Source organism: Xenopus laevis, chromosome 7S (assembly GCF_017654675.1).
Source record: "Xenopus laevis strain J_2021 chromosome 7S, Xenopus_laevis_v10.1, whole genome shotgun sequence".
NCBI classification, from domain to species: Eukaryota; Metazoa; Chordata; class Amphibia; order Anura; family Pipidae; genus Xenopus; species Xenopus laevis.
The window spans coordinates 81,818,282-81,843,817 of NC_054384.1; the positions used below are offsets into that span (position 1 = coordinate 81,818,282).

The 25,536-nt window shown below is 37.2% G+C and overlaps 1 protein-coding gene across 7 annotated transcripts in view; it reads right to left on the minus strand.

Annotated features, from left to right (window-relative positions):
• Nucleotides 1–957: 957 nt before the first annotated feature.
• cdk11b.S (cyclin-dependent kinase 11B S homeolog) overlaps nucleotides 958–25,536 on the minus strand; it is a 47,309-nt gene continuing 22,730 nt past the window's right edge. For 6 of the 7 annotated variants that reach the window (XM_018226948.2, XM_018226950.2, XM_018226949.2 and 3 more), the window contains 10 exons: nucleotides 19,470–19,648; nucleotides 17,336–17,426; nucleotides 17,100–17,221; nucleotides 15,430–15,535; nucleotides 8,407–8,528; nucleotides 8,104–8,211; nucleotides 7,892–8,008; nucleotides 7,274–7,422; nucleotides 6,994–7,183; nucleotides 958–1,282 (listed from right to left, as the gene is read on the minus strand). In XM_018226948.2, coding sequence (XP_018082437.1) covers nucleotides 1,190–1,282; nucleotides 6,994–7,183; nucleotides 7,274–7,422; nucleotides 7,892–8,008; nucleotides 8,104–8,211; nucleotides 8,407–8,528; nucleotides 15,430–15,535; nucleotides 17,100–17,221; nucleotides 17,336–17,426; nucleotides 19,470–19,648 — 1,277 coding nt within the window. In that variant the 3' untranslated portion in view covers nucleotides 958–1,189. 7 annotated transcript variants of the gene reach the window in all.

Below are 25,536 nucleotides of genomic sequence, written 5' to 3' on the forward strand. Positions count from 1 at the left end.
GTATATTTACCTGTATATCTGACGATTCAGCTGTACACGGGTGTATTGAAATGAACGATCTTTCTTGGAAAGATCATTTCCGAGAGATCGTAATTGTTACATCTATAGCCACCTTTAGACTACCGCATAATATAACATTATCAAAAGCTATTGTGATACTAAACTCTATAGTTAGTATAGGTATGGGTATATAGAATTTTAATTAAAAGTAGGGAGGGGTGTGTGTATGGATGCTGGGTTTTCATTTGGAGGGGTTGAACTTGATGGACTTTGTCTTTTTTCAACCCAATTTAACTATGTAACTATGTAACTATTGCCACAAGCCCAAGTCAAGCAGCTAATCTTTAATTGGTCACACTGAATGCCTAGTTCATACCGCAGATTCCCGAGAAAGGGCACATTTGGTTGAGGCCAACAAGGTAGATGGGAAGAGCATGAGATGCAGGATGTACATACTGTAAACGGTGTAACAGTGAATTAGAAGCATGTGGGTTTGCTTCTTCCCCCCCATGTAATGAGAAATGATTTGGATCAGTGGAGTCCCCACAATAGTTAAGCAGGAGACTATCACTTGACCTAGAGAGGGTAAAAACATAATTTTGACTTGTGAAAGAGAGAGCTTGTTTTCATACCCATCTTAATTGGTAAGTGTAACCTACTACACTTTCCACAAACCACAATGTTGCATTTATTTAACATCTCTTTGCCCACCCTTATATCTTTTCTCTGCCCTTTAAGCAGTGTTTAGTTGGTTTAAATAGCAACCAACCAGCCTGTGTGACTGGTAAGTGCAGTTAAGAGAAATATAATGGGGAAGAATATTTCTACTGCCATTGCCGAGTGCACCTGGGGTTGCATTGGGCTTCAGGGCAAATGAGTAGCAGGCACCTTACAGCCCAACCAAACTACTCAAGAATTATGTGCACATTTCTAGCAAGAAATAATACAGAAAACGTGTTAGTTAAAAATTATTTTTAATTCTACAAATATACAATAGTGAAAAATAAATAAGTCAAAGACCTTTGAATACGGAGTTCCAGTCCTTGCTTATGACTCCAAAAAGGAATGAAGTTTTTTTTTTATAGTAACAAATTCTTATATCTTTATGGGTGGTATGCTGGAATTTTCAGTATTTGCAACTTCAAAAGATCCTAAAATTTCCCATGGAAAAACATCTTTTAAGGCAAGTTTAAAACTTGAGACTGAATCCTGGCCCAGCTGCAGAAGCTCCTTGGTTGGTTGTGGTCAGGTGAAATCCAGTATCTTTAAGATCATCATCTCCCTAAAAAGATAAAATGTATGGCGTATGATTAGAACAAACTGTGGAATTAAGAGACATCATGGAAATGAACAAGCCAAAAAAAAATATTCTGTAAACAAACGTAAGGTTGTCAATATGTAACTGGATGTCTGGAGATACGATGGGTACCAGTTCATGTAAAACACGAGGGTTCCTTATTAATAATGCAGCTATGTGCCACATGATGGGAGACTGGAGAAGTTGAAGGTGGCTGAAGACAGTTATGAAAAAGTATATGTTGGAGAGGTCACTATTTTGTAATTTAAACACTGTAGAAGATTCATGCCTCACTCCATCTGCCTTGCAGATCAACACTGGTCTATCCAGGGGAATGGCAACCTTAATCAACTAATCTGCCATTAAAGGGATACTGTCATGGGGAAAAAAAAATTTTTCAAAATGAATCCGTTAATAGTGCTGCTCCGGCAGAATTCTGCACTGAAATCCATTTCTCAAAAGAGCAAACAGATTTTTTTTGTATTCAATTTTGAAACCTGACATTGGGCTAGACATATTGTCAATTTCCCAGCTGCCCCAAGTCATGTGACTTGTGCTCTGATAAACTTCAATCACTCTTTACTGCTGTACTGCAAGTTGGAGTGATATCACCCCTCCCCCCAGCAGCCTAACAACAGAACAATGGGAAGGTAACCAGATAACAGCTCCCTAACACAAGATAACAGCTGCCTGGTAGATCTAAGAACAACACTCAATAGTAAAAACCCATGTCCCACTGAGACACATTCAGTTACATTGAGAAGGAAAAACAGCAGCCTGCCAGAAAGCATTTCTCTCCTAAAGTGCAGGCACAAGTCACATGACCAGGGGCAGTTGGGAAATTGACAATATGTCTAGCCCCATGTCAGAATTCAAAATTGAATATAAAAAAATCTGTTTGCTCTTTTGAGAGATGGATTTCAGTGCAGAATTCTGCTGGAGTAGCACTATTAACTGATGTGTTTTGAAAAAAACGTTTTCCAATGACAGTATCCCTTTAAGAATCTGAAATAGATTAACCATAAATCATACAGTTGTGTTCAGAATAATAGCAGTGTTTTTAAAAAGGTGAATAAAGCTTAAAATCCTTATAACCATATACACAAATGCATTGGGAACACGGCAGATTCCATTCCAAATCAAAACGAAGAAAATTTGATTAAATCGGTGTTATTCCTTTACAGAAAATGAAGAAAAGGGAATACTAGGCAGTTTCAAAAAAATTGTTTGTATTCTTCTTTACAAGCTCAAACATTCACTGTATGAACTGAAATATGTTTCACGACTTTCCTTTGAATCACAGAACTAATATTTAGTTGTATAATGAGTGTTTCTGAGAACTGCTGCACATCTGTGTTATATGGAGTCCTCCAACTTCTGGCACCTGTTACATTCCACAATTCTCCTGCATTTTGCCTCAGAAACAGCATTTTTGATGTCACCTCACAAGTTTTCTATTGGATTAAGATCTGGGGATTGGATTGGCCACTACATAACATCAATCTTGTTGGACTGGAACCAAGATGTTCCTCGTTTACTGGTGTGTTTGGGGTCATGGTCTTCTTGAAACACAGAATTTCAAGGGCATTTCCTCTTCAACATAACCTCATCAGGTATCTTGATGTATTAAAACGGACCCATAATCCCTGGTATGAGATAAATAGGCCCAACACCATAGTATGAGAAACATCCCCATATCATGATGCTTGTGCCACCATGTTTCACTGTCTTCACACTGTACTGTGACTTGAATTCAGTGTTTGGGGGTCGTCTGACAAACTGTCTGTGGCCCCTAGACCCAAAAAGAACAATCTTGCTTTCATCAGTCCACAAAATGTTGCGCCATTTCTCTTTAGACCAATCTTTGGCAAAAAGTAAGCTCTTCAGCACGTCTTTTTTTTTTTTTTTTTTTTAACAATGGAACTTTGTGGGGGCTTCTTGCCGATCGCTTGGCTTCACATAGGCGACTTCTAATTGTAACACTATTACAGGTAACTTTAGACCTTTTTTAATCTTCCTGGAGCTGATCATTGGCCGAGCCTTCTATCCATTCGAATGGTAGTTTTCCATTTTCTTCCACATCTTTCAGGTTTTGGTTGCTGAGCAGCCTATTATCTGTACTTCTTTATATGTTTTCCCCTCAACAATCAACCTTTTAATTAAAGTAAGCTGTTCTTCTGTCTGGAACGACCCATTTTCTCAGAGAGAAATACACTATAACCAGAATGCACAACATTTGCTGCCTTCCTTCCTTCAATAAGGGCCGTAATGGACATCAGTTTTTTTCACAGAATGAATGACCTCACTAATTGAACTCCACACTGCTATTATTTTGAACAACCCTTAATTAATGATTAAATCACGCAGAATGAGTAGCATGCATAACATGCCTGTGGGTTTTCTGTTAGTCTACTACACCTACTAGTAAATTATTTGCCATGTAGAAATTTTTATAAAAACAGTAATTGATCAGGTGAGTGATGCCGGATTGCTATTATTCTGAACACAACTGTACATACGAATTACTAATATTTTTATCAAATGGAACATTCGTATTTGGACTTCAGGCCCCTTGAAAAGATATTTGGTGTCATATTGTTGTTCTGTTTTGATTTAAGCAAATCACTATTTTAGTCCGACACAATTGAAAAAAACCTGTGTTTAACTGGAAGGTTTGCAAGGCATGAGAGCTCACTGTAAGGAGAGTTTGCGCTTTCTTCTTCAATGAACTATGGGTAATCAATCCTTATGTGCCTTCTGCTATCTCCTATCTGCAATGATATGGTCAGAAATCTAAAACCTTGCAGCCAAATTTATAGACCAGTCTTACCAGATAAACTAGTAAACTTAGGGAGCAGTGGGTTAAAAGGAGCCAAAATTCCTCAGTGTGTGGAGCTTTTAACGTAGGGGATGCACCAAATCCACTATTTTGGATTCGAATCCTTAGCAAAAAATTCGGCCGAATGCCGAACCAAATCCTAATTTGCATATGTAAATTAGTTGTGGTAAGGGGAACATTTTTTTTTACTTCCTTGTTTTGTGACAAAAAGTCACGCGATTTCCTTCCCTGACCCTAATTTGCATATGCAGATTAGGATTCCGATTTGGTTTGGCCGGGCAGAAGGTTTCGGCCGAATCCTGCTGAAAAAGGCCGAATCCCGAACTAAATCCTGGATTCGGTGCATCCCTATTTTAAAGATCCTCCCATTATTAGAACATTCTGTACTCAAGCTTGCAAACAAATATATATAAGGGGGTTTTTGGGGCTTGCCCTTAAAGCATAAATCACATATAATGGAAGACAACGACACTGACCAAAATTGCTATAAAAAAAACAAACACAAGGCTTGCCAGTGCACATTTCCTGGCCTTGTGTTTTACTAAGAATTAATTCCTTATTAGGCCTTGTCATTGGGGACACTTAGCTAAAATCCCAAAAACTATGAGCCACAAGATGAGAGGATGCATTTATAACCTTTGAACCAATTTAAAAGGATACTGTCATGGGAAAAAAAAAATTTCCAAAATGAATCGGTTAATAGTGGTGCTCCAGCAGAATTCTGCACTGAAATCTCAAAAGAGCAAACAGATTTTTTTATATTCAATTTTGAAATCTGACATGGGGCTAGACATATTGTCAATTTCCCAGCTGCCCCAAGTCATGTGACTTGTGCTCTGATAAACTTCAATCACTCTTTACTGCAAGTTGGAGTGATATCACCCCCTCCCTTTTCCCCAGAGCAGCCAAACAAAAGAACAACGGGAAGGTAACCAGATAGCAGCTCCCTAACACAAGATAACAGCTGCCTGGTAGATCTAAGAACAACCCTCAATAGTAAAAACCCATGTCCCACTGAGACACCTTCAGTTACATTGAGAAGGAAAAACAGCAGCCTGCCAGAAAGTATTTCTCTCCTAAAGTGCAGGCACAAGTCACATGACCAGGGGCAGCTGGGAAATTGACAAAATGTCTATCCCCATGTCAGATTTCAAAATTGAATATAAAAAAAATCTGTTTGCTCTTTTGAGAAATGGATTTCAGTGCAGAATTCTGCTGGAGTAGCAGTATTAATGGATACGTTTTGAAAAAACATGTTTTCTGATGACAGGATCCCTTTAAAATAAAACTAGATCAGCCAGAACCAGTAACTTCTTAATTGTGCCCGAAATCAGTCTATGAATAAGACAGAAGTTTAGATTTTATAGCCAATTCTGTGCTTTTATGGTGCAGTGCATGTATTTTTTTTTTTTTTTTAAAAGGATTGCGCTCTCGACCTGGTAAATTGACATCCCTTCTATGCAAGTCATTTGAGAGGCTCTTAAAAGGAGAATTCAACCCCCTTATTTGCATCCCCCTTCCCCCTATATAGGCCCCCTCCCTGCTCCCCCTGGCCTACCTGGTACCTTGGGCAAATGCCCCTAACTTTCTACTTACCCCTCCTTGCAGGTCCTGTCCAGCGGAGTTCACAGCAGCCATCTTGTCTTCTTCAGTCTTCTTCCTGTAGTGATCGGCATTTTCAGGCAGTTGAAGGAATCTTCCATTGCGGAGCTACTGCGCATGCACCGAAAGTCACGATATTTCCTTTTTTTCCCCGGAAATTTTGTGACTTTCGGCGCATGCGCAGTAGCGCTGGTCACTACAGGAAGAACACAAGATGGCTGCTGCGAACTCCGCTCGACAGGACCTGCAAGGAGGGGTAAGTAGAAAGTTAGGGGCATTTGCCCAGGGTGCCAGGAAGGCCAGGGGGGAGGAGGGAGGGGGGCCAGGGATGCAAATTAGGGGATTGAATTCATAATTGAATATTATGTTCGTGAGGATGGCATTTTAAGTAGTAACGAGCATTGCTTTATGAAGGACAGACTGAGCCAAACAAATGCAATTGCTTTCTTATGATGAAGTCTGTAGAGGCTTGGGAACAGTGGGGCTGCAGCTGAGTTTGCAAAAGTGTTTAATACACTGTCACATTAACAACTGTTTAACAACAAAGATCTTGGTAATGTTTGTTTATCAATAGGAAACAGGCTACAGGATTGTGTACAATGGTGCATTCTGTACCTGGAGTAGGGCCCTTAGTGGGTGCCATAGGGTTCAGTTTTGTTCATGAATGACTTGGTGAAAGGAGTTGTAAGCAGTGTACTGTATTTGTATGCCAATAACCCAAAATTATGCAGACCAAATAATTCCACACTGGCATATACTATTCTTGTAGAGAACGTCCTTATTACTAAACCTCACTGCATACAGAATGTCCAAAGCCGTCTGTATATCTATATCGCAATATGAAAGTTCTGGACACTTTTGCTACATACCAATATGGCCTAGTCTCTCCCACACATCAGTTCACCCTGCCTCCTCCTCTATGCAGAATTCAAGTCTACCCTAGTAGAATAACTCTTCTTAACCCAGTGTATAATCAGTACGGAGTTTGAGAAAAGTTGACATCTGGATTAAAACATCTGCTTTTGATTTAGCAATGTAGCAGAACTCAAGACCACAGTAATGCCACAAACAGAAAACACTACTGTTTTATAATGACAGCAGATTGTTTTATGCTTTGCTTTGTTGGATTTGTTGGATAAAAGCTTATTTCTAGTCCTTCATTTTTACATTGAAAAGATAGATGCATCCAATGGGCTGCAATCAAAATACTTCTGGGTAATTTTACGGTCATAAGTCACGGAATGTGCAAACTCACCAGCTGGCTGTACCCTAAGCCTCCCTCTGGGGGACGAGGACTTGTGCCACGTTTAACCCTCTGTTGTTCACTCTTAGCTGGCCATGTTGGAAACATGGCTGGCTCAATTGGAAGTGGGGTTTCACGGAAATATTCATGCTTTAAGCCATCCTCTGCACTGATTCTCTTTGCTGGACAATATGTGAGAAACCTGAAAGGGTTTAATCAATGATTTAATATGGCCCTGAAAAGAGAAATTTAAAAAGAACTGTTATTTTAGCTAAAAACGAATGTTTCATACTTGTTCATGAGTTCAAATCCTTGGTCTGAAAGCAGAGCACCAAATCTCTTACGAAGATTGTTATACGGATAATCAGTGAAGGTCATTTTCTTAATGGCAGGGAGTTCATTGTACCCAGGCCAGATCTTTTCACTCGGTGTCCCTAGATCCTGAGACATGGAAAAAGTGTAACTTTAACATAGTCTTAATGTAACCCCACGGCTGTTTTTCAAAAAAAAAAATATTTGGGTGGGTATGGGGGCAGTCAAGCAAACCGCACATCACTAATACAAGTACTAACCCATACAAAACATTAGAAATAGAAGTATTTTCATCACTTAGCACTTGACTCCCAGCTATTGTTCCTCTGGAATCAGCTCACCATTCCCAGTTAAAGGGGATGGCCGCCCAAAAATAGTTTTAAAACATAAACAAACATAAATAATCTGACAATTCATTGGAAGTTATATGCACTCGTTTTCAGATGACTGGGGAAATCATCTACTCTTGCACCTTATGAAAAGAGGCAGAGAGGATTTCCACCCAAGACATTTTAATGGCTAAACCAGATTTTTTAAAAATGTCTCTCTCTATGACATGAAGCCTACAAGTGACTATTCTTAGAGTCAATCGTTATACCTTAAATATTTTATTAATCTGATCAATCTCAGACTTTCCAGGAAAGAGGGGTTTCTGGGTCAGTAGTTCTCCAAATATACAACCTACAGACCACATATCAATGGCTGTAGAGTATTCCTGAAGAGGAGAAACAGAAAAAAAAAAGTTTATTTAAAGAGCAATTATCAATACATTAAATTTCTAATTTTAGAGTCATTGAGCAATGCACCCACCTTTGCACCCAGTAACAGCTCAGGGGCTCGATACCAAAGGGTAACTACAATAGGTGTGTAAGGCTTCAGTGGTGATCCATACTCGCGTGCCAAACCAAAATCTCCAACCTGAAAAAAAAAAAAAAAGGTGAAAGTCCTTATTATTACAAGTACCAACATAATAGGTATCACTAAAACCAGTAGTTTTAAGAAGGTGATTGATTCCTTACAACAGCTGACACTGCTTGGCTACGGGCATCATTACTGCAAACTTAAAAAGACAAAAACACTACATACATTGTAGAATTCTACATGTGACCTTACCTTTAAGATACCAGCATGGCTGAGCAGCAAATTAGAGGTCTTAAGGTCTCGATGAAGAATCCAATTATCATGTAGATGCCGAACACCCCTTAAAAGTTGAATCATGAGTGTCTTCACCTCACCTACAGGATTATAAAGCAAAATAAAAACTGAAACAACTACATTTAGATACAGAAAACCTGACTATTTTCTAACACAAAAGGCAAATGAAGTCCTACAGGTGTAAGTGGCAAATTGTGTTAAAATGCTACAGCACAGGTTGAGCACGTTGCTCTTCACCAAAGAACACACAGAATATGACGTTTTCTACCCTCTATTAGGTGCAGTACATTGATATATTTCTAGCTTGTAATTCTCCAGTAGGAGATACAGAAGTACAATCTTTCTTACAGAAGTACAAACTTACATTTTCTATTCTTCTAAGTAGATAAATATTTCCTTAGTTTGCAACTAACTAGACAAGCAAAAATCAATGATTTCTTAACTGCGTTAGGCTACCGGGCTGGAATGAGATTTTCCCCATCACTATGTAAAACACATAGTATCTTGGCTTTATTGTCCTCTGTCACCAGATGCATCACATCGCTAAGGCAACTCTGAACTACATTAGGGTCTCCAGCAGCAGATGCTGAAATACAGTTCCAAAGTCTGTATGCCTTGAGCTATTGCTTCTTATTAACATAACTTCCTAGTAATTGCACAAATAAATGGGAAAAATTGTGCGGAAATCCCTTTAGAAACATTTTACAAAATGGAGGTGCCAGTAATGCATTTCAACCAAAATATGTAAAGCTCATGTGCTAGGTCATTTAACTTGAGTCCTACACTACATACTGAACATTAAAGCCCTAGCACCAATATGAATTATATGTGACTGAACAGTACAATGCAGAATTATGTGCACTTATCCTATGTACTCATGGGCTATAGGAGCAGCTGCGATCACTGGACCCCCTGTGACTATATATATATATATATATATATATATATATATATATATATATATATATATATATATAATATATATATATATATATATATATATATATATATATATATATATATATATATATATATATATATATATCTCTCTCTATCTATACATCTATATCTATATATAGTCCATATGAGGTACTAAAGCCACATTTTTTGTATTTATATATGCTGCCATATTTCTCTTTGTGTGTGCAAATAATGACCATATAAAGTTTGTAGCAGCTGGTCAAATGTAGAATATAGTAGAGTGAGTGTAGAGCAGGAGTACTTTACTAAAGCAGGGTCTGCTTTTAATTATGTTGTCCAATAATGATCTACATCCATAAAAGCATTTTTAGCATTCTGTTCCATGGAAAATATGACTTCAATATTATATTGATTTTTGGGACTATGTGCATTGCTATATTTGACAAAACTATTTTTTATGAAAGGAATGAAACCGCAGGTCAACCTAGCCAAGCTGTTTGTTGGCAGTGTCTTGAGATCTAATGGCCACCAGCTGAAGGTCTACTGGTAGATCCTGATCTAATTTTTGGGCACCCCTGGTATAGATGTTAGTCCAAAGACTGAAGAAATACCAGCTGGTCAACGCTATAGAGTGGGTTAGATGGATCGCTCACAGGGTTGGACTGGGCTGGCGGGACGCCACTGACCCAGACCCACAACCAACTGCTGCCTGCCCGGGCCCACGCAGCCCCCTAGATCTTCCTCCTCCTGGCTCCGATCGAGGGAACAGCTGGGGGCTGGCACAAGTGTTGGAAGCCCTAGTTAGCCTTAGACTCTTCAGTCTGACACTGAGCACTCATGTTTTATGATTAGTGCAATACTTCTAAATGCAGTAAAAAAAAGCAGTCAAATTATTACACTCTCCCTTGCAGCTTTTTATACCACATTGTATTAAACTTGTAAAGAAACCTATGTAGATAGTAACATTAGCTAAGAAATACAAGTTTTTTGTACAATATATTAAATATCTCAAGTTTCCTACACTTGTTTCTATTCAGTTCAATGAGTCGTAAAATTATGAATTAAATTCTGTCTTAACATAACGGTCATAAGTATAACCTGTAAGAAATTTTGCCCTTTTCCTTGCGTGCTTCAACAGTGCCCCCTCCATGTGATTGGTTGTCCATAAAGGTACAGCGTTATGTTGGTGCTTTACACATTTTAATAATAAAATATATGGGGACATGACATTGTTAAATAATTAAAGCAGTTTCTGTCCAGCGTAATAGAGGTTTCGTAATTTCATGAAGATCTTTTTGTTCCTGTTTCACATTTTGTTCATAAAATTAATCTGTCTGGAGGAAGGTAATAGATTTTTCTGCTTTAATAATCAACAGATGTGGCAATGAAAAAAAAAAATGTATTTCAACACGACTTGCTTCAGAAGGGTGGAAAATTCATGGTAATGGAGTTCTGAGAATTTCAGAACGGCAAATAAAATGAAAGAATTCTCCAGTGAAAATGAGTAGAACCTAAACTGAAACAAGTATTCTTGCATGCCTGAATAATGCAATCAAAGGGTGTTGGCCTTCAAAATCATCAAAAGATCACTGGAGCAGCACTCACTATAAAACTTCAACGTAAAAAGACATTCATTTATAGCACAATTTTCAGAGTATCAAGGTCTGTATGAGTCAGCACTAGAAAGCTTGGGGAAACAAGAATGCAGCATAAAGGGAATCTTAGTGCAGTGGGTTGTTGATTATTGTAGTTCCACGCCTTCCCAAAATTTACTAAAGGGTGTCAAATTTCTTCTTACAATCACCACGTGCTTAAAGTTGTGTACTTACAAGCATTTAAGCTTTAAATCACATTCATCATGCTGTGTTAGGAGAGCCTTTTTGTAACAATAAAATAGGGAGGCCAATTATTGTTAAGAGCAATTGACATGTATTTTATTGGATTTTTAATTTATTTACAACTTTTTATGTACATTCTGAACTGTGTCTGAGAACACGCTCTGTTTTAATATAACAATAAATGAATTGAGCAAAGAAGCTCTATAAAAAATAAATTAAATCAAAAGCATCTTAATTAATTTGGGGTAATTTAAATTCGTGGTTATAAAACTGCAAATTGTTTGTAAGTATTCAATGATTATTTACAACTACGACTAATTAATTCATATAAAATAAATTTAATCTAAAGTAATCTATGCAATCCAACCGAGATGTTCACAACAATCACCATAAAGGAAGGAATGTATCAGTTTTTAGCGTTGTACGGTTTTAGAGAACTGTAGCACAATGTAAGAGCGAGTATTGAAAAAATGTTTCTGGGTAAATACAAAGCAGCAGATATACTACGTATGGTTGCCATGGAAACGCGTAAAGCCGGAAGAAGCCAGGAGCTGCTAGTTGTAAGAGCGACGCACTCCCATGGAAACAAAGTCCTTTAAAGGAGAAGGAAAGGTTAAAACTAAGTAAGCCTTATCAGAAAGGTCCATCTAAATATACCAGTAAACCCCCAACGTAATGTTGCTCTGAGTCCCCTGTCAAAAGAAACACAGCATTTCTTTTCTTCTATTGTGTACACATGGGCTTCTGTATCAGACTTCTTGCCTTCAGCTTAAACCTCATTGCCCTGGGCAAGAACATGCTCAGTTTGCTCCTCTCCCCCCACCCCCCTCCCTTCTGTAAGCTGAGCCCAGAGCAGGGAGAGACTCAGGCAGGAAGTGATGTCACACCACATTAATACTGCAGCTCCTATCCTAAACAAACAGAGCGTTTCTAGAGCTTTTTATGGTAAAATATTCTACAGAATAAATATAGCATTCTAGCTTGCACTATTGCAGCTAATCTATTGGCAATAAAATGCCTCCGTAGCTTTCCTTCTCCTTTAAGAGGTAAGGGAACACGGACTGCCCAAATTAAGCCTCTGATGAAGTCCTAGACCGAAAGGCGAAGGCAGTGGCGTCATCTCCAAGCACCCTAGGAGCGTTACAGCGGGTGGAAGCAACGCGGGTTGGAGCCGAAACCATTATACCAACTTGCACAGTAACATTAGAGGGAAAGAGGAGATTTGATGTGCCTTTTTCAAACTTATCAAATGTGAGTGAAATTGATGTTTTTTACATATTCGTCATAAAAGGTTTTATACTATTATCTGCGCTCTACATCTCCTAACAGCATGGAGTAATCACTGAGAATTTCATCCTGACTATTCTAATGAATGTGATTTAAAGCTTAAACACTTGTAAGTACCCAACACTAAGCAAACACGTGGTGATTGTAAGAAGAAATCTGACACCCTTTAGTAAATTTTGGGAAGGTGTGGAACTACAATAACCAACAACCCACTACACTTCGATTCCCTTTATGCTGCATTCTTGTCCCCATTAAGCTTTCGAGCGCTGACTAATACAGACCTTGATATTGCAAATTTTCACCCGAGTAGAAACGGGAACCATTGAGTCGGAACCAAAGGGGAACCCCGGGAACTGCGGTTACACTATTACCTAACTACTATAATTTTCAGAGTACCCAAAAAACGTCAGATTCTCTGCAGATGAAGTCATTGAACGCAAGTTTTGTTCAATTTAAGCTTTAATGGGATCACAGTTCTAGTGACGTTTATGTAAAATTTGACCTCCTTGCACAACAGCTTCAAGGTGCTAACAGTGTGAGTGTGGAATAGTATGTGTAATATGGAAATATATATAAATATAGGTATGTGATCCATTATCTAGAATGTTCAGGACCTGGGGTTTTCCAAATAAGGGATCTTTCCGTAATTTTGATCTTTAAACCTTAGATCTACTAAAAAGAATCATATACAATCATATAAACGCAATAGGCTTGTTTTGCCTTCAGTAAATGAAATATATCATAGTTTGGATCAAGTACAAGGTACGGTTTTATTATTACAGAAAAAAAGGGAATCACTTTTAAACATTTTAATAATTTGATAATAATGTAGTTTATTGGAGACAGCCATCCTGTAATTTAGAACTTTCTGGATAATGGGTTTCTGGATAACAGATCGCATACCTGTATATACATACATAAATAAACATACACACTCCCCAGCTTGATCTGCACTCCAATTCTCCACATAATAGTACAGGTTTGGGACCCGTTATCCAGACTGCTCAGGACCTGGGGTTTTCCAGTTAATGGATTTTTCCGTAATTTGGATCTTCATACCTTAAGTCTACTAGAAAATCATGTAAACAACCCAACAGGCTGGTGTTGCTTCCAATAAGGATTAATTATATCTTAGTTTGGATTAAGTACAAGCTACTGTTTTATTCTTAAAGAGAAAAAAACTGGATTTTTTGCATATAATGGAGTCTATGGAAGACAGCCTTTTTGTAATTTGGAGCTTTCTGGATAACAGATCCCATACTTGTATTTCAAAAAAGGCTCTAGAATCAATAAAGCCTTTTTAATGAAGACCCAGGAGTGTGCTTACCCCTTACAGCTGCCTAAGTGCTGTAGAAATGGATATCACATAGTAATACAAAGACCAGCACTTCCAGGTCTTAGCAGGGTCGGACTGGGGGGCCCGGGTGCCCACCGGGACTGGTGTCCAGGGCCCCCCTCTGCCCCCCCCCTCTGCCCCCCACCTACTTGTAAGGTGAATCGTCGCTCGGCATAATTGCCAAGGCGGCGCATCGCGCATGCGCAAACGGCGCTAGGCGCACATGCGTAAACGGCGCGCATGCGCAAACGGCGCTGCGATGTGCCGAATTTTTTTAATTTTTTTTTAAAAAACTGTTTGGGAGAGGGGGTCTGGCCCGGCGGGGGCCCACTAGGGTCGGGGCCCACCGGGTATTTTCCCGGTACCCCGCCGGGCCAGTCCGACACTGGGTCTTAGTGAAAAATAAAAAGGATTTATTCATATGTTCAACGCTTTGGCTCACTTTAGAACCTTCTTCAGGATGTTTTTATATATAAGGACAGTGCAATACTCTATTTCTATATTCTACCATGGTAAAGCCAGCATCACAGAATTATGGATGTAATAGTGGTGAACAACAAGCAGTCTATCTAATTATAACTACTGAAAAATGTAGTTGCAGGATTTACTGGCTGTGGTCAATAAGTTGTTCCATGCATATATTAGTTGCACACAGCAGGCTTTTGTCACGTAAATAGTAGTGGTATGGTTAACTAAGTGGCAATAACTAAAGAGAGACTTGGAAACATATGCATTGAGGTGTAGTGGGACTTGCATATGTTTGCCATGTATTATTGCTGAGGCATACTGGTTATCTAAGTAAGGCAAGCAGAGCATGTAAAGTATTGGGAAAACATATGCCAGTGTGCTAAGGTGCAGCAATGTATGAAAGAACATCATTGTGTCTTGCACATAAATCTGTACTTCACTTACAAACACTAAAGACTGAAGTCTGATACTGATAAAGCAATAAGCAGTCTCAACCCTTCAAATTACCTTTTAGAATGTTATAGAACGTCTAATTCTAAGCAACTTTTCAGCTCGCCTTCATAATTTAATTTTTTTAATTATTTGCCTTTTTCTTACAACTCTTTCAAGCTTTTAAATGGGGGTCACTGACCCCATCTAAAAACAAATGCTCTGTAAATATATTATTGGTACTTTTTTTACTCATCTTTCTATTCAGGCCCTCTCTTATTTACATCCAAGTTTCTTAATCAAATAAACACACGGTTGCTAGGGTAATTTGGATCCAAGAAATCAGACTGCTAAATCTGCAAAACTGAAAGCTGTTGAATAAAAAGCTAAATATCTCAAAAACCACAAATAACATTCAAACCAATAGCAGAATATACCCTAATATGACTCCTTATATCATACTTAACATTAACTCAAAGGTGACCAGTGTGCATCTATTATGTATGCAGTCTCAACAGGCCTGAGTTTGATGATGATATAAAATGAACGCTCAATGTAAACACACAAGTGTGGAGCCTCTTAACTAATGAAAAACTTGATACATCCCTGGCCTAGCAAGTCTTGAAATATATACACACAAAAAAGGCTTATTTTATTGTTTGAGTAGGACACCAAAAGGACTTCAAACTAAAGATACCATACCTGGAAGAAAAGGCTGCTTCATGGTCTCCATTAGACTTTTCAGGTCATGTTCCACATAGTTCATGACAATGTAGATTTTGTCCATATTACTTCCTACAACAATTTCCTATAAGAAGGGGGTAAGTATGAAAATATATAAACATACCCATTTTTTGTTTTAAAGATTTCTTGAAAAAACTCTTGACCTAGCTACTTTCATTATCAAGGAACACTGCAGGAGAATTAAAATGACAACAATTCATATAAAATTATATTATTATTATAAAATATATATATATATATATATATATATATATATATATATATATATATATATATATATATATATATATATATATATATATATATATATATATATATATATATATATATATATATATATATACACATATATATACACATATACACATATATATATATATACATATACACACACACACGCGCTAACAAGTTATATACCCTGGTGCTCCCAGAATTTCAAATATATAGCTAAGTAGATGCCGGTGCACACAGGGAATTTTTCAAATCAATAATCCTTTATTGTATCGACGTTTCGGTCCTCTATCTTGAGAAAGGTCCCGATAGAGGACCGAAACGTCGATACAATAAAGGATTATTGATTTGAAAAAATTCCCTGTGTGCACCGGCATCTACTTACCTATATACACACACACAAAAATAGATTAAACTTAATATAGTATAGTGATTTCTAGGAGTACACACTAAGCCCTTTTGTAAAGCTTTTATAATCCAAATGTGAAACTGGATATTTCGCATAGTCCTAAAGGAATGTGCTGAATACCACATAATACTGAAAAACAAGATACAGTGGATACATGAACATCAACCAAAGACCTCAGTTTAGAATGTTAAGCAAAAACCATAAAAATGGAATCAAATATTTTTCCGTTACCTTTAGTCCATATAAGTCTTCAGAACTATGTATTAGATTGTTCAGATATTTTTCTTTCAGTCAAATTTATTAATTTGGCCTCAATTTTCATACTCATCAAATAAATCTTCTGAAATCTGCACCCATTACTGATCTGCTTTTATTTAGACTGGCTTTTTTTTGTTAAGGTGGCGAATAGTCGAATTTAGAAAATCTAAAAAAAATAAAAAACTCGAATCGAATTTTAACAATTCCCTAGTTGAATTTGACAGTTTTGGCTTTAAAAAATCTCGAAAATTAGAATTTTCACTTCGACCCTTCATAAATCTGCCCCTTAATATAGTAGCCAGAACACTACTCCCTGCTTTTCAGCTCTCTAACTCTGTTAGTCAGCGACATAAAAAATGTTTCTGATACAGTTAATTATCCAAAAACGTAATTTGAAAAGGCAGGAGTGACTGGATGTCTAACATAACAGGACACTACTTCCTGCTTTTCCTCTCTCTTGGTTTACACCGATAGGTTACCAGCCAGTAACCAATCAGTGACTTGAGGGGGGCACACGAGACATAACTGTTCAATGAGTTTGCAATTGATTCTCAGCATGCTGGTTAGATTCAAAAGCAAACCATTATGACCCATGTGCCCCCCCCTTTATACTGAACAATTCCTTAATTATTTTGTCTTAATTTGTCCTGAAATATTATTTTACCCTGTGACCTACTTAGATTTGTTAGGTGCAGTCGTGTACATGACAACTGTGGCATTTTCTACTTACCCTCACTGTGACAATATTCGGGTGTTGTGCTTTTAGGATAGTGTTGATCTCACGAAGAGATGTGATAGGGAATCCCTCTTTCTCTTTTTCCATTTTCAACCGTTTCAGAGCCACAATTTCATCTATATAAAAATAATGATCATTGTATAAGGCCACAAATAATGAAGCAATTATAAAGGAAATTATTTAGAAAAAAATATGCATGTTGTGCTTATAAAAGACACAAGGACACCTACCAGTTTTACGATCTTTTGCTCTATACACTACACCATATGTCCCTTCTTCAATTCGATTCAAGCACTGGAATTCCTCAACACTACGGCAGCCCTGCCAATCAGATTACAGAGGTTGAGTTAAAAAAAAAAAAAAAAGAATATTTCTGTTAATACTGCAATTTTTATTGGCAAAGTGGGTTTAGACAACAATTAGTATTAAACTGCTCTGTAGGGTAGAACTCCACGGGTGGTTTCGGCGCTGTCCAACGCACTGTGCAAAAACGCAGGCTTCAAGTCTGATGCAGCGGAAATAAGGTAAGCAACAGGAACGTCGAATGGTGTCACAGCATTCAGCCGACGCCAGACGACTATCGGATACAGATGCTGCATCTGCTGCGACTTCATCTGACATTTTTATTTCTTACCTTATTTCTGTTGCATCCGACTTGATGCCTGCGTTTGTGCGCAGCGCGTCGGATCTCGCCGAAATCGCCTGTGGAGTTCTACCCTTAATCACAGAATAAGTTTAAGAACAACGGCACACGCGGGCGGGTTTTGGTGCAGAAAAGCTAAAGTATGTATTTTTGCTCCAAAATTCACTCCTTATAGCAATGAGCAGATGGAAGCAGACCTGCTTTTCTAATTTTTAGATTAGAACAGGTGTATGTGCCATTAGAAAAATAACAGACACTGCTTGGCTTAATATTCTTTGATTATAACTGTTGCTGAACATGAAAACCTTTCACAGTCGATATCCAGCACACTTCAATACACTCCAAGTCATTAACTCATCAGGGTGCACGCAACAAACATATGTTCACCTCCACATACCTCCAATTCAAATGTATATAGATTGCAGCACTCCAGGTTTTTCCATTAAAACCGCTTTTATTTCAATATAGCATAGCGACGTTTCGGATACAAACGATCCTTTATCAAGCTAACAAAAACATCACCATAACTTCCTTTTATACCCAAAACCTCTAGTGGCCATCACCCAGAATTACAAATTCTGGGTGAGAGGCATGAATAAGGAATATGAATTGAGTGCAATTGTTTTTAACAAGTTTTTACTAAGTTTTTACAAATAACAATAAAAAAAGTTTTTTATTCTCTGTTTTTAATTGCTTATAATTACTTTGTACCCTTTACCTTCTATAGAACATCAGCAGGATCTACTGAGGGGAGATAAAGAACAAGATATGAAACAAGTTAGATAAGTGATATGATACAATATTAAATAACATTGTTTAAACTTTTGATGTGATACAATGTATGTAAAATATAGCCTTGCTCAATGTAATGTGAGTTAGATACTGATTGGATAATATGTATCCGTTAAACATTTGTAATTCTGGGTGATGGCCACTAGAGGTTTTGGGTATAAAAGGAAGTTATGGTGATGTTTTTGTTAGCTTGATAAAGGATCGTTTGTATCCGAAACGTCGCTATGCTATATTGAAATAAAAGCGGTTTTAATGGAAAAACTTGGAGTGCTGCAATCTATATACATTTGAACATGAAAACCTGTCAAGCACAAAGAGGCACATTTATAAAAGGTCGAATTTCAAATTCATGTGAGTTTTTTTAAACTCACTTAAATTAGAATAAACTTGAAATTCGACTGGGTTTTTTTTTTAAGAAAAAAAATCGAATATCTAAAACTGGGACGAATTTTACCTACCTGAAAACTCGAATCGAATTCAAACTCAACCAAACTCGATTCGAGTTTTTTTTCTCCAGAAAAATCTCGAACGTCAGGAAGGCTACAAACAATTCCAAATTGTCACTGGACCTCTCCCATTGACTTATACAGTAATTCGGCAGATTTTAGGTGGTGAATAGTCAAATTCTTAAAGGGCTAGAGTATTATCAATCTTGAAAATCAAATTCAATTTTTTTTTTTAAAAAAACTTGAATCGAGTTTGGATAATTCAATAGTCGAATTTGACCATAATTTTTTTTTTGAAAATTCGAATTTTCAATTCGAACCTTAATAAATCTGCCCCAACGTGTTTTTCAGCAGCAGTTTAAATGTTAGAAACTAGAAATAAAGGTTGCCTAAAAAATAATCAGAACAATATTTTTTCCACAGAAATCTATATAGTTCTAGGAATTCATTTAAACTCAAAGTAGGATTTAGAGCTCCGTTTACCTGAAGGGCTGGAAGGTATTTTGGCAATTCTTGCTTCAGCTCAACTGGTGACATGACTGGAGAGTCTGGAACGTAGTCTCCATCTGTCGGGGGATTTGAATGTGGACTTATTTCTCTTATGTCTTCTTCATCCTCTTCTTCTTCCTCGCTCTCAGCGGAGTCATGGTCAAACCTGGATTCTATAACTCCCACAAGTTAGAAATCAATGGATACTACCATTCCTTGGCAAAATTCACAAAAAAAAATAAAAATAAATTCACAAATTTCAAAGATAAAAAAAGTAAAGGTCATGAACCTGTATTTGCAGACACTTTGTGAGTTACAGACTGAAGTGAAGCTATAGTGAATGAACCACTTTCTAACAAGGGAGCCTTAGAGCATTGCTTGGCTCAGAATCTCCCCTTCTCCATACACTGAAAGGATCTGAGCCATGTAATGCATGCAGCTGCTGTTGAGGAGTGTTGCCAAACATCAGCTGAGACAGCACACTATGCAACCAGTGTCTCTGCTTTAGTATACAATAGATTAACATTAAACTTAAAGGGGAACTATTGCGAAAATTAAAAAATTTAATATAAGCTTCAGCATACTGAAATAAAAAGTTTCTAAATAAAATCAATTAAATTCTGTACGGTTTCTGAAATAAAGTTTATCTTCACTATCTCGATCAGCATCTGTTTATCTTCATTCTCTTTTTATTCAGAAGCTGGGTGTCAGATATTCATGGACAGTTAGATCCCATATATATCTTATGGGGGAGGGCTCAGTTTGCCTAGAAGCTATATTAGATCTCACTCTAATAAAATCACCAGACATCATGTCGCTCTACATGCAGGGCTTTTGCAAAAGGCAGTTATTTTGTTAGATTATATTTGTACTGGAATCAGTTATTTGAGTGAGCTCTACTAGTAAAGGAAGCCCCCCCTAATAAGATATATTGGATCTGTCAATGAATATCTGACACCCAACTGCTGCATGAAGTCAGAATGAAGAGAATCAGGTGCAGAGAGAGGAATAGTGAAGATAAACTTGGATTATTTCAGAAACAATGCAGAATATTTAACCGATTGTATTTAGAAAGTTTCTTATTTCAGTGTCATGAAGCGTATATTAAGAGGCAGATTTACGAAGCTCGAGTGAATAGTTCGAATAAAAAAATATTCGAATTTCGAAGTAATTTTTTGGGTACTTCGACCATCGAATTGGTCAAATACGATTGAATTCAATCGAATGGAATGGTTCAAACGATTCGAAGTAAAAATTGTTTGACCATTCGATAATCGAAGTACTGTCTCTTTAAAAAAAACTTTGACTTCATACTTCGCCAGCACTCGATAAAAATCCTTTGATCGATCGCTTAAAATTGTTCAATTCGAACGATTCAATCGTTTGATCGAACGACTTTTATTCGATCGTTCGATCTAGCTTTTGTGTTAAAATCCTTCAAATTAGATATTCGAATTCGAAGGATTTTACTTCGAGGGTTTTTTAACCCTCGAAATTCGACCCTTGATAAATCTGCCCCTAAATTTTTATTATCGCCTTTGACCGGACAGACAAGAAAAGACAATGTGCTGGAACAAATAGTTTCAAGTCAGAAAACAAACCGTTAAATGTGAAATGACAAGTAATGGTTTACCAAGTGGTAATTACTGCTCATATAATAAAATGGTCCCTCAGTGCAAGCCATTATTTTATGTGGAATACTGCTGTACAGGGTCTGCAAGTTTTTAATCAACTTCTGACTTGCTGAACACTTAGGGGCAGATTTACTAAGGGTCGAATATCGAGGGTTAATTAACCCTCGATATTCGACTAGGAACTAAAATCGTTCGACTTCGAATATCGAAGTCGAATGATTTAGCGCTAATCCTACGATCGAGGGATTATTCGTTCGATCGAACGATTAAATCCTTCAAATCGAACGATTCGAAGGATTTTAATCCAACAATCGAAGGAAAATCCTTCGATCAAAAAATCACAGGCAAGCCTATGGGGACCTTCCCCATAGGCTAACATTGAGTTCGGTAGCTTTTAGCTGCCGAACTAGGGGGTCGAAGTTTTTTTTAAAGAGACAGTACTTCGACCATCGAATGGTCGAATAGTCGAACGATTTTTAGTTCGAATCGTTCGATTCGTAGTCGAAGTCGTAGTCGAAGGTCGAAGTAGCCCATTCGATGGTCGAAGTAGCCCAAAAAACACTTCGAAATTCGAAGTTTTTTTAATTCGAATCCTTCACTCGAGCTTTGTAAATGTGCCCCTTACTATCTGTTGCTACTGGATCATCACATAGTGATGACATTGCAGGTGTAACAAATTAATTTCTTGGAGAACAATTCTGTGTGCAAGCCTAAAACTCATTTAAAGGGGTTGTTCACATTCCAAAACTTTTTTCATTTCAGTTGTTTTCAGATTGTTCCCCAGAAATAAACTTTTTTAAATTATTTATTTGTTACTGTTTTTCCAAAATCTAAATTGAATGTTCGTGTCTCTGGTGTTTGAGTCTGACAGCTCAGTAATTCAGGTTCAGATGCTGAACTGTTACAATTTTGCAACATTTAGTTGATACATTTCTCAGCAGCATCTCTGGAGTATTCACAACTATTTTATCAGTCTAACAGGGACAAAGATAAGAAATGTATCCATTAAATGTATCTATCAATTTAGAACAGTTTTGGGGGGTCGGCGACCCCCACTTCCAGAGCTGCTTTAGAAGGTGAAAATGAAATGTTACACTTCAAAATTAGAAAAACAGTTACAAATAGAAAATAGATTATATAATAATAGTTATTTCTGGTGATCTATCTAAAAACAACTAGTTGTCGGAAGGTCAGGTGGTCAGCTTCAAAAAAGGATGAAGATGTACTGTTTCCTGCATGGCTATTTCTTTTGAATACTAAAGACAAACATATTTGAGGTCCTTGAAGCATTATGTTACTCAACTCAGAAAAACAACCAGAAAACACAAACATTCTTCTACCACAAATCTGTCAATTAACTCCAGGCTCAGTGGCAGGCAGTGATCCAGAAATCTATTATAGACATTTTGACCACTTAAAAAAATAAATAAAAAATAAAAAAAAAGATACTCTCCGGTATTACTAGAGGCATGAGACCAACTTTCAGCAAAATTCGCTATTCGCATGGCAGCAAATCTTGTTTAGAGTTTTAGATCAGAAGATTAAACATTGCTTATATTATATTGCTTGAATATTTTAGTTAAAAACATTCAGAAAGGGGAAAGTAGTTCTAGCCACTGAAGGAAATGAACAACTAGATCTTTGCTTCCCAGGAGGGTGAGGGGGGGGGGGAGAGGGGGGCAGCATAGCAGGAACCATGTTATTAATTCTTTCCCACAGGCAGGATACGAAAAAGTAGACTCCTTAGTTCTAACACACCCCAGTTACAGTGCCTGTAAAAAACAACAATAATTATATACAAAAACCTAGTAAGGAAACACACACACAAAAAAAAAAAAAAAAATCACACACACTGGCCAACCAATCAGATTTCCTTTCTTTGTACTACATGAAGCTGGTTGAAAAAAGCCTAACCACTGATTGGTTGCCATGGGTTACTGCCCAGTTGCAAATTTGCCCGGAGCTTATAAATAAGCCTTTATGTGTTTACATTGAGGCTAGGCACGGAAATTCTTTGTGTCCCTCTAAGGCAGTAGTGGTTCTCATTTTTTCATTCATGCCAGGGATCCAAAGGCCCATTTAGCCACAAAATCAGAAAAAAAATTTAAAATGTATGTGAGGAACTAGGGAAAGGCTATGGATATATATATATATATATATATATATATATATATATATATATATATATATATATATATATATATATATATATATATATATATATATATATATATATATATATATATATATACACACACATAAACACGGAGTCCTGCACAATGGAGGATGATGACATCTTTTAAGATGGGGTTACAAAAGCAAAGACAGATTGCATCTGAAATTATATGGCAGCCTTGTGAAAGAGTAAGTATGTGTAAGTACTAAGAGTAACTATATTGTAAAAATGGGTATTTCGGGGTAAGAAATGGCTTATTACTAAATATACCAGCAGTTTATTTGGAGGAAACGTCATTCATTTCAAGCTACAGAGAGCTATACAAAGATGACATTCTCTAGCAATTTCATGTGTACAGGCATGTGCTCTCCACCTGTACATGAGCTAAGACTTTGTATTTATATAAGTTAATGTGATTTATAATGAAAGACTGCCATGGATCTTGCAGATAGAAATATACAAGGTAAGAACAATGACGTTAAGGAAAATTAAATTGTTTTTAAACAGGTTTTATATCTGGAATGTCAATCCTGTGGTCTTGCCATCTGTTGAACTAAAATTCCTAGAATCCTTCGACAGCTTTTAAAGGAGAAGGAAAGCTACCGAAGAAGTTTATTGCCAATAGATCAGCCACAATAGCACAAGCTATAACATTATGTTTATTCTGCAGAATGCTTTACCATACTTGAGTAAACAGCTCTAGAAGCTCTCTCTTTTTGTTTAGGATAGCAGCTGCCATATTAGCACTGGGCTCAGATTACAGCAGGGAGGGGAGGAGCAAACAAAGCATGCTCAAGCCCTAGCCCTGCAGGTTTATGCTGAAAACAGGAAGTCTGATAAGGAAGTCCATGTGTACACAATAGAAGGGAAAACATATGTTATTTCTTTTGACAGTACTCAGAGCAGCATTACTTTCAGAGTTTACTGGTGTATTTATATAGACCTTTCCAATAAAGCTTACTTAATTTTAGCCTTTCCTTCTCCTTTAAGGGAAACAAATATTAATTATATACCTTACTATCAATTCACACAATAGACAGCAGTGCTTCTGGTACCTCTTTTCTAGAGCTATAGAATAACTATTAATTTGCTAGAAAATTATTCTGATGGTTATGGTTCCTACAGCACCATTTCCCTTCTTACCAACAACACTGTTAGCAAATTAAACAGTCATTAGGTCCATCATTCAGACAGGTTTTATTCCGAACAGATCTAGACATTAGGGAATACAATTACTACAGTATATAAGGCTATACAAATGAATCCAATGAAAAGTGGCCATGGGCCTTTGGTCGCAGTGTACACTGGAGACTAATGGTTCCCAAAGGCGGAGTTTCACAGGTTTTTGCAACTGATTAAGGGCTGTAAGGGTCATATGTTTGACCAGATTGTCCTGCAGGTTATTCACATTTGGGCCCAATCCATGCATTGGACCATGTCCTACCTGGTAATTCTAGAACCCTATAATCATAGTTTTTAAACTTAAAATTCAAGACACAGAAAGCTGGAGGTCCGTAAATATTTCATGCCAGATCAGCTATAGACCTAGTACCAAGCTCAAGAGATTTGTGCCAATTACAAACATGTATAGGCTCCCCAACTGCAGTTTAAGAAATCACAGTATAATTCCCCATGGAAATATCCAAAGTTGACCATTCACTCCTAATAGGAGTGTTTTAGAAGGGATATTTTAAGGGCTTAGTCTCAAAAGGTGTACTCTTCCTTTTATTTCCTATGGAGCCGTTCCAAAAAACGACCACTTGAAAATTTCATGGCAGCAGAGTGTAGGCTAAGTAGAAATCACGAGACTTTTAAAAAACGATACAAAAAATGTCACTAAAAACCTATTCATAGGTAAGGGATTGGGATTTAGCTAAACAAAATGTTATACAAGGTCTACCTTATCCTGTTTTGAGCAACATATTGCCATGGACATTATCAAATGCAAATGCTACACCTGTAACCTCTGCCAATATGTGTGTTACTTTCTTTTTTTATGCAACAAAGATTCCTCTGGACATTCCAGTCCATCAGGACTTCACAAACCGTTTTCCTACAAGCAAATGTCTCGTAAATAATTCAACCTATGTTGCAAAGAGCCTTGCTGTAATTGTGTATCACATAAATCATATAAATCAGTCTGTGCTGCAGCAGGTTTAACAGTAGAAACACCAGCAAGATTTGCACTTGGGCAGTAACCCAAAACCAACAATCACAGATTCGCTTTTTGTTCTCTGCATGTAGAACAGTA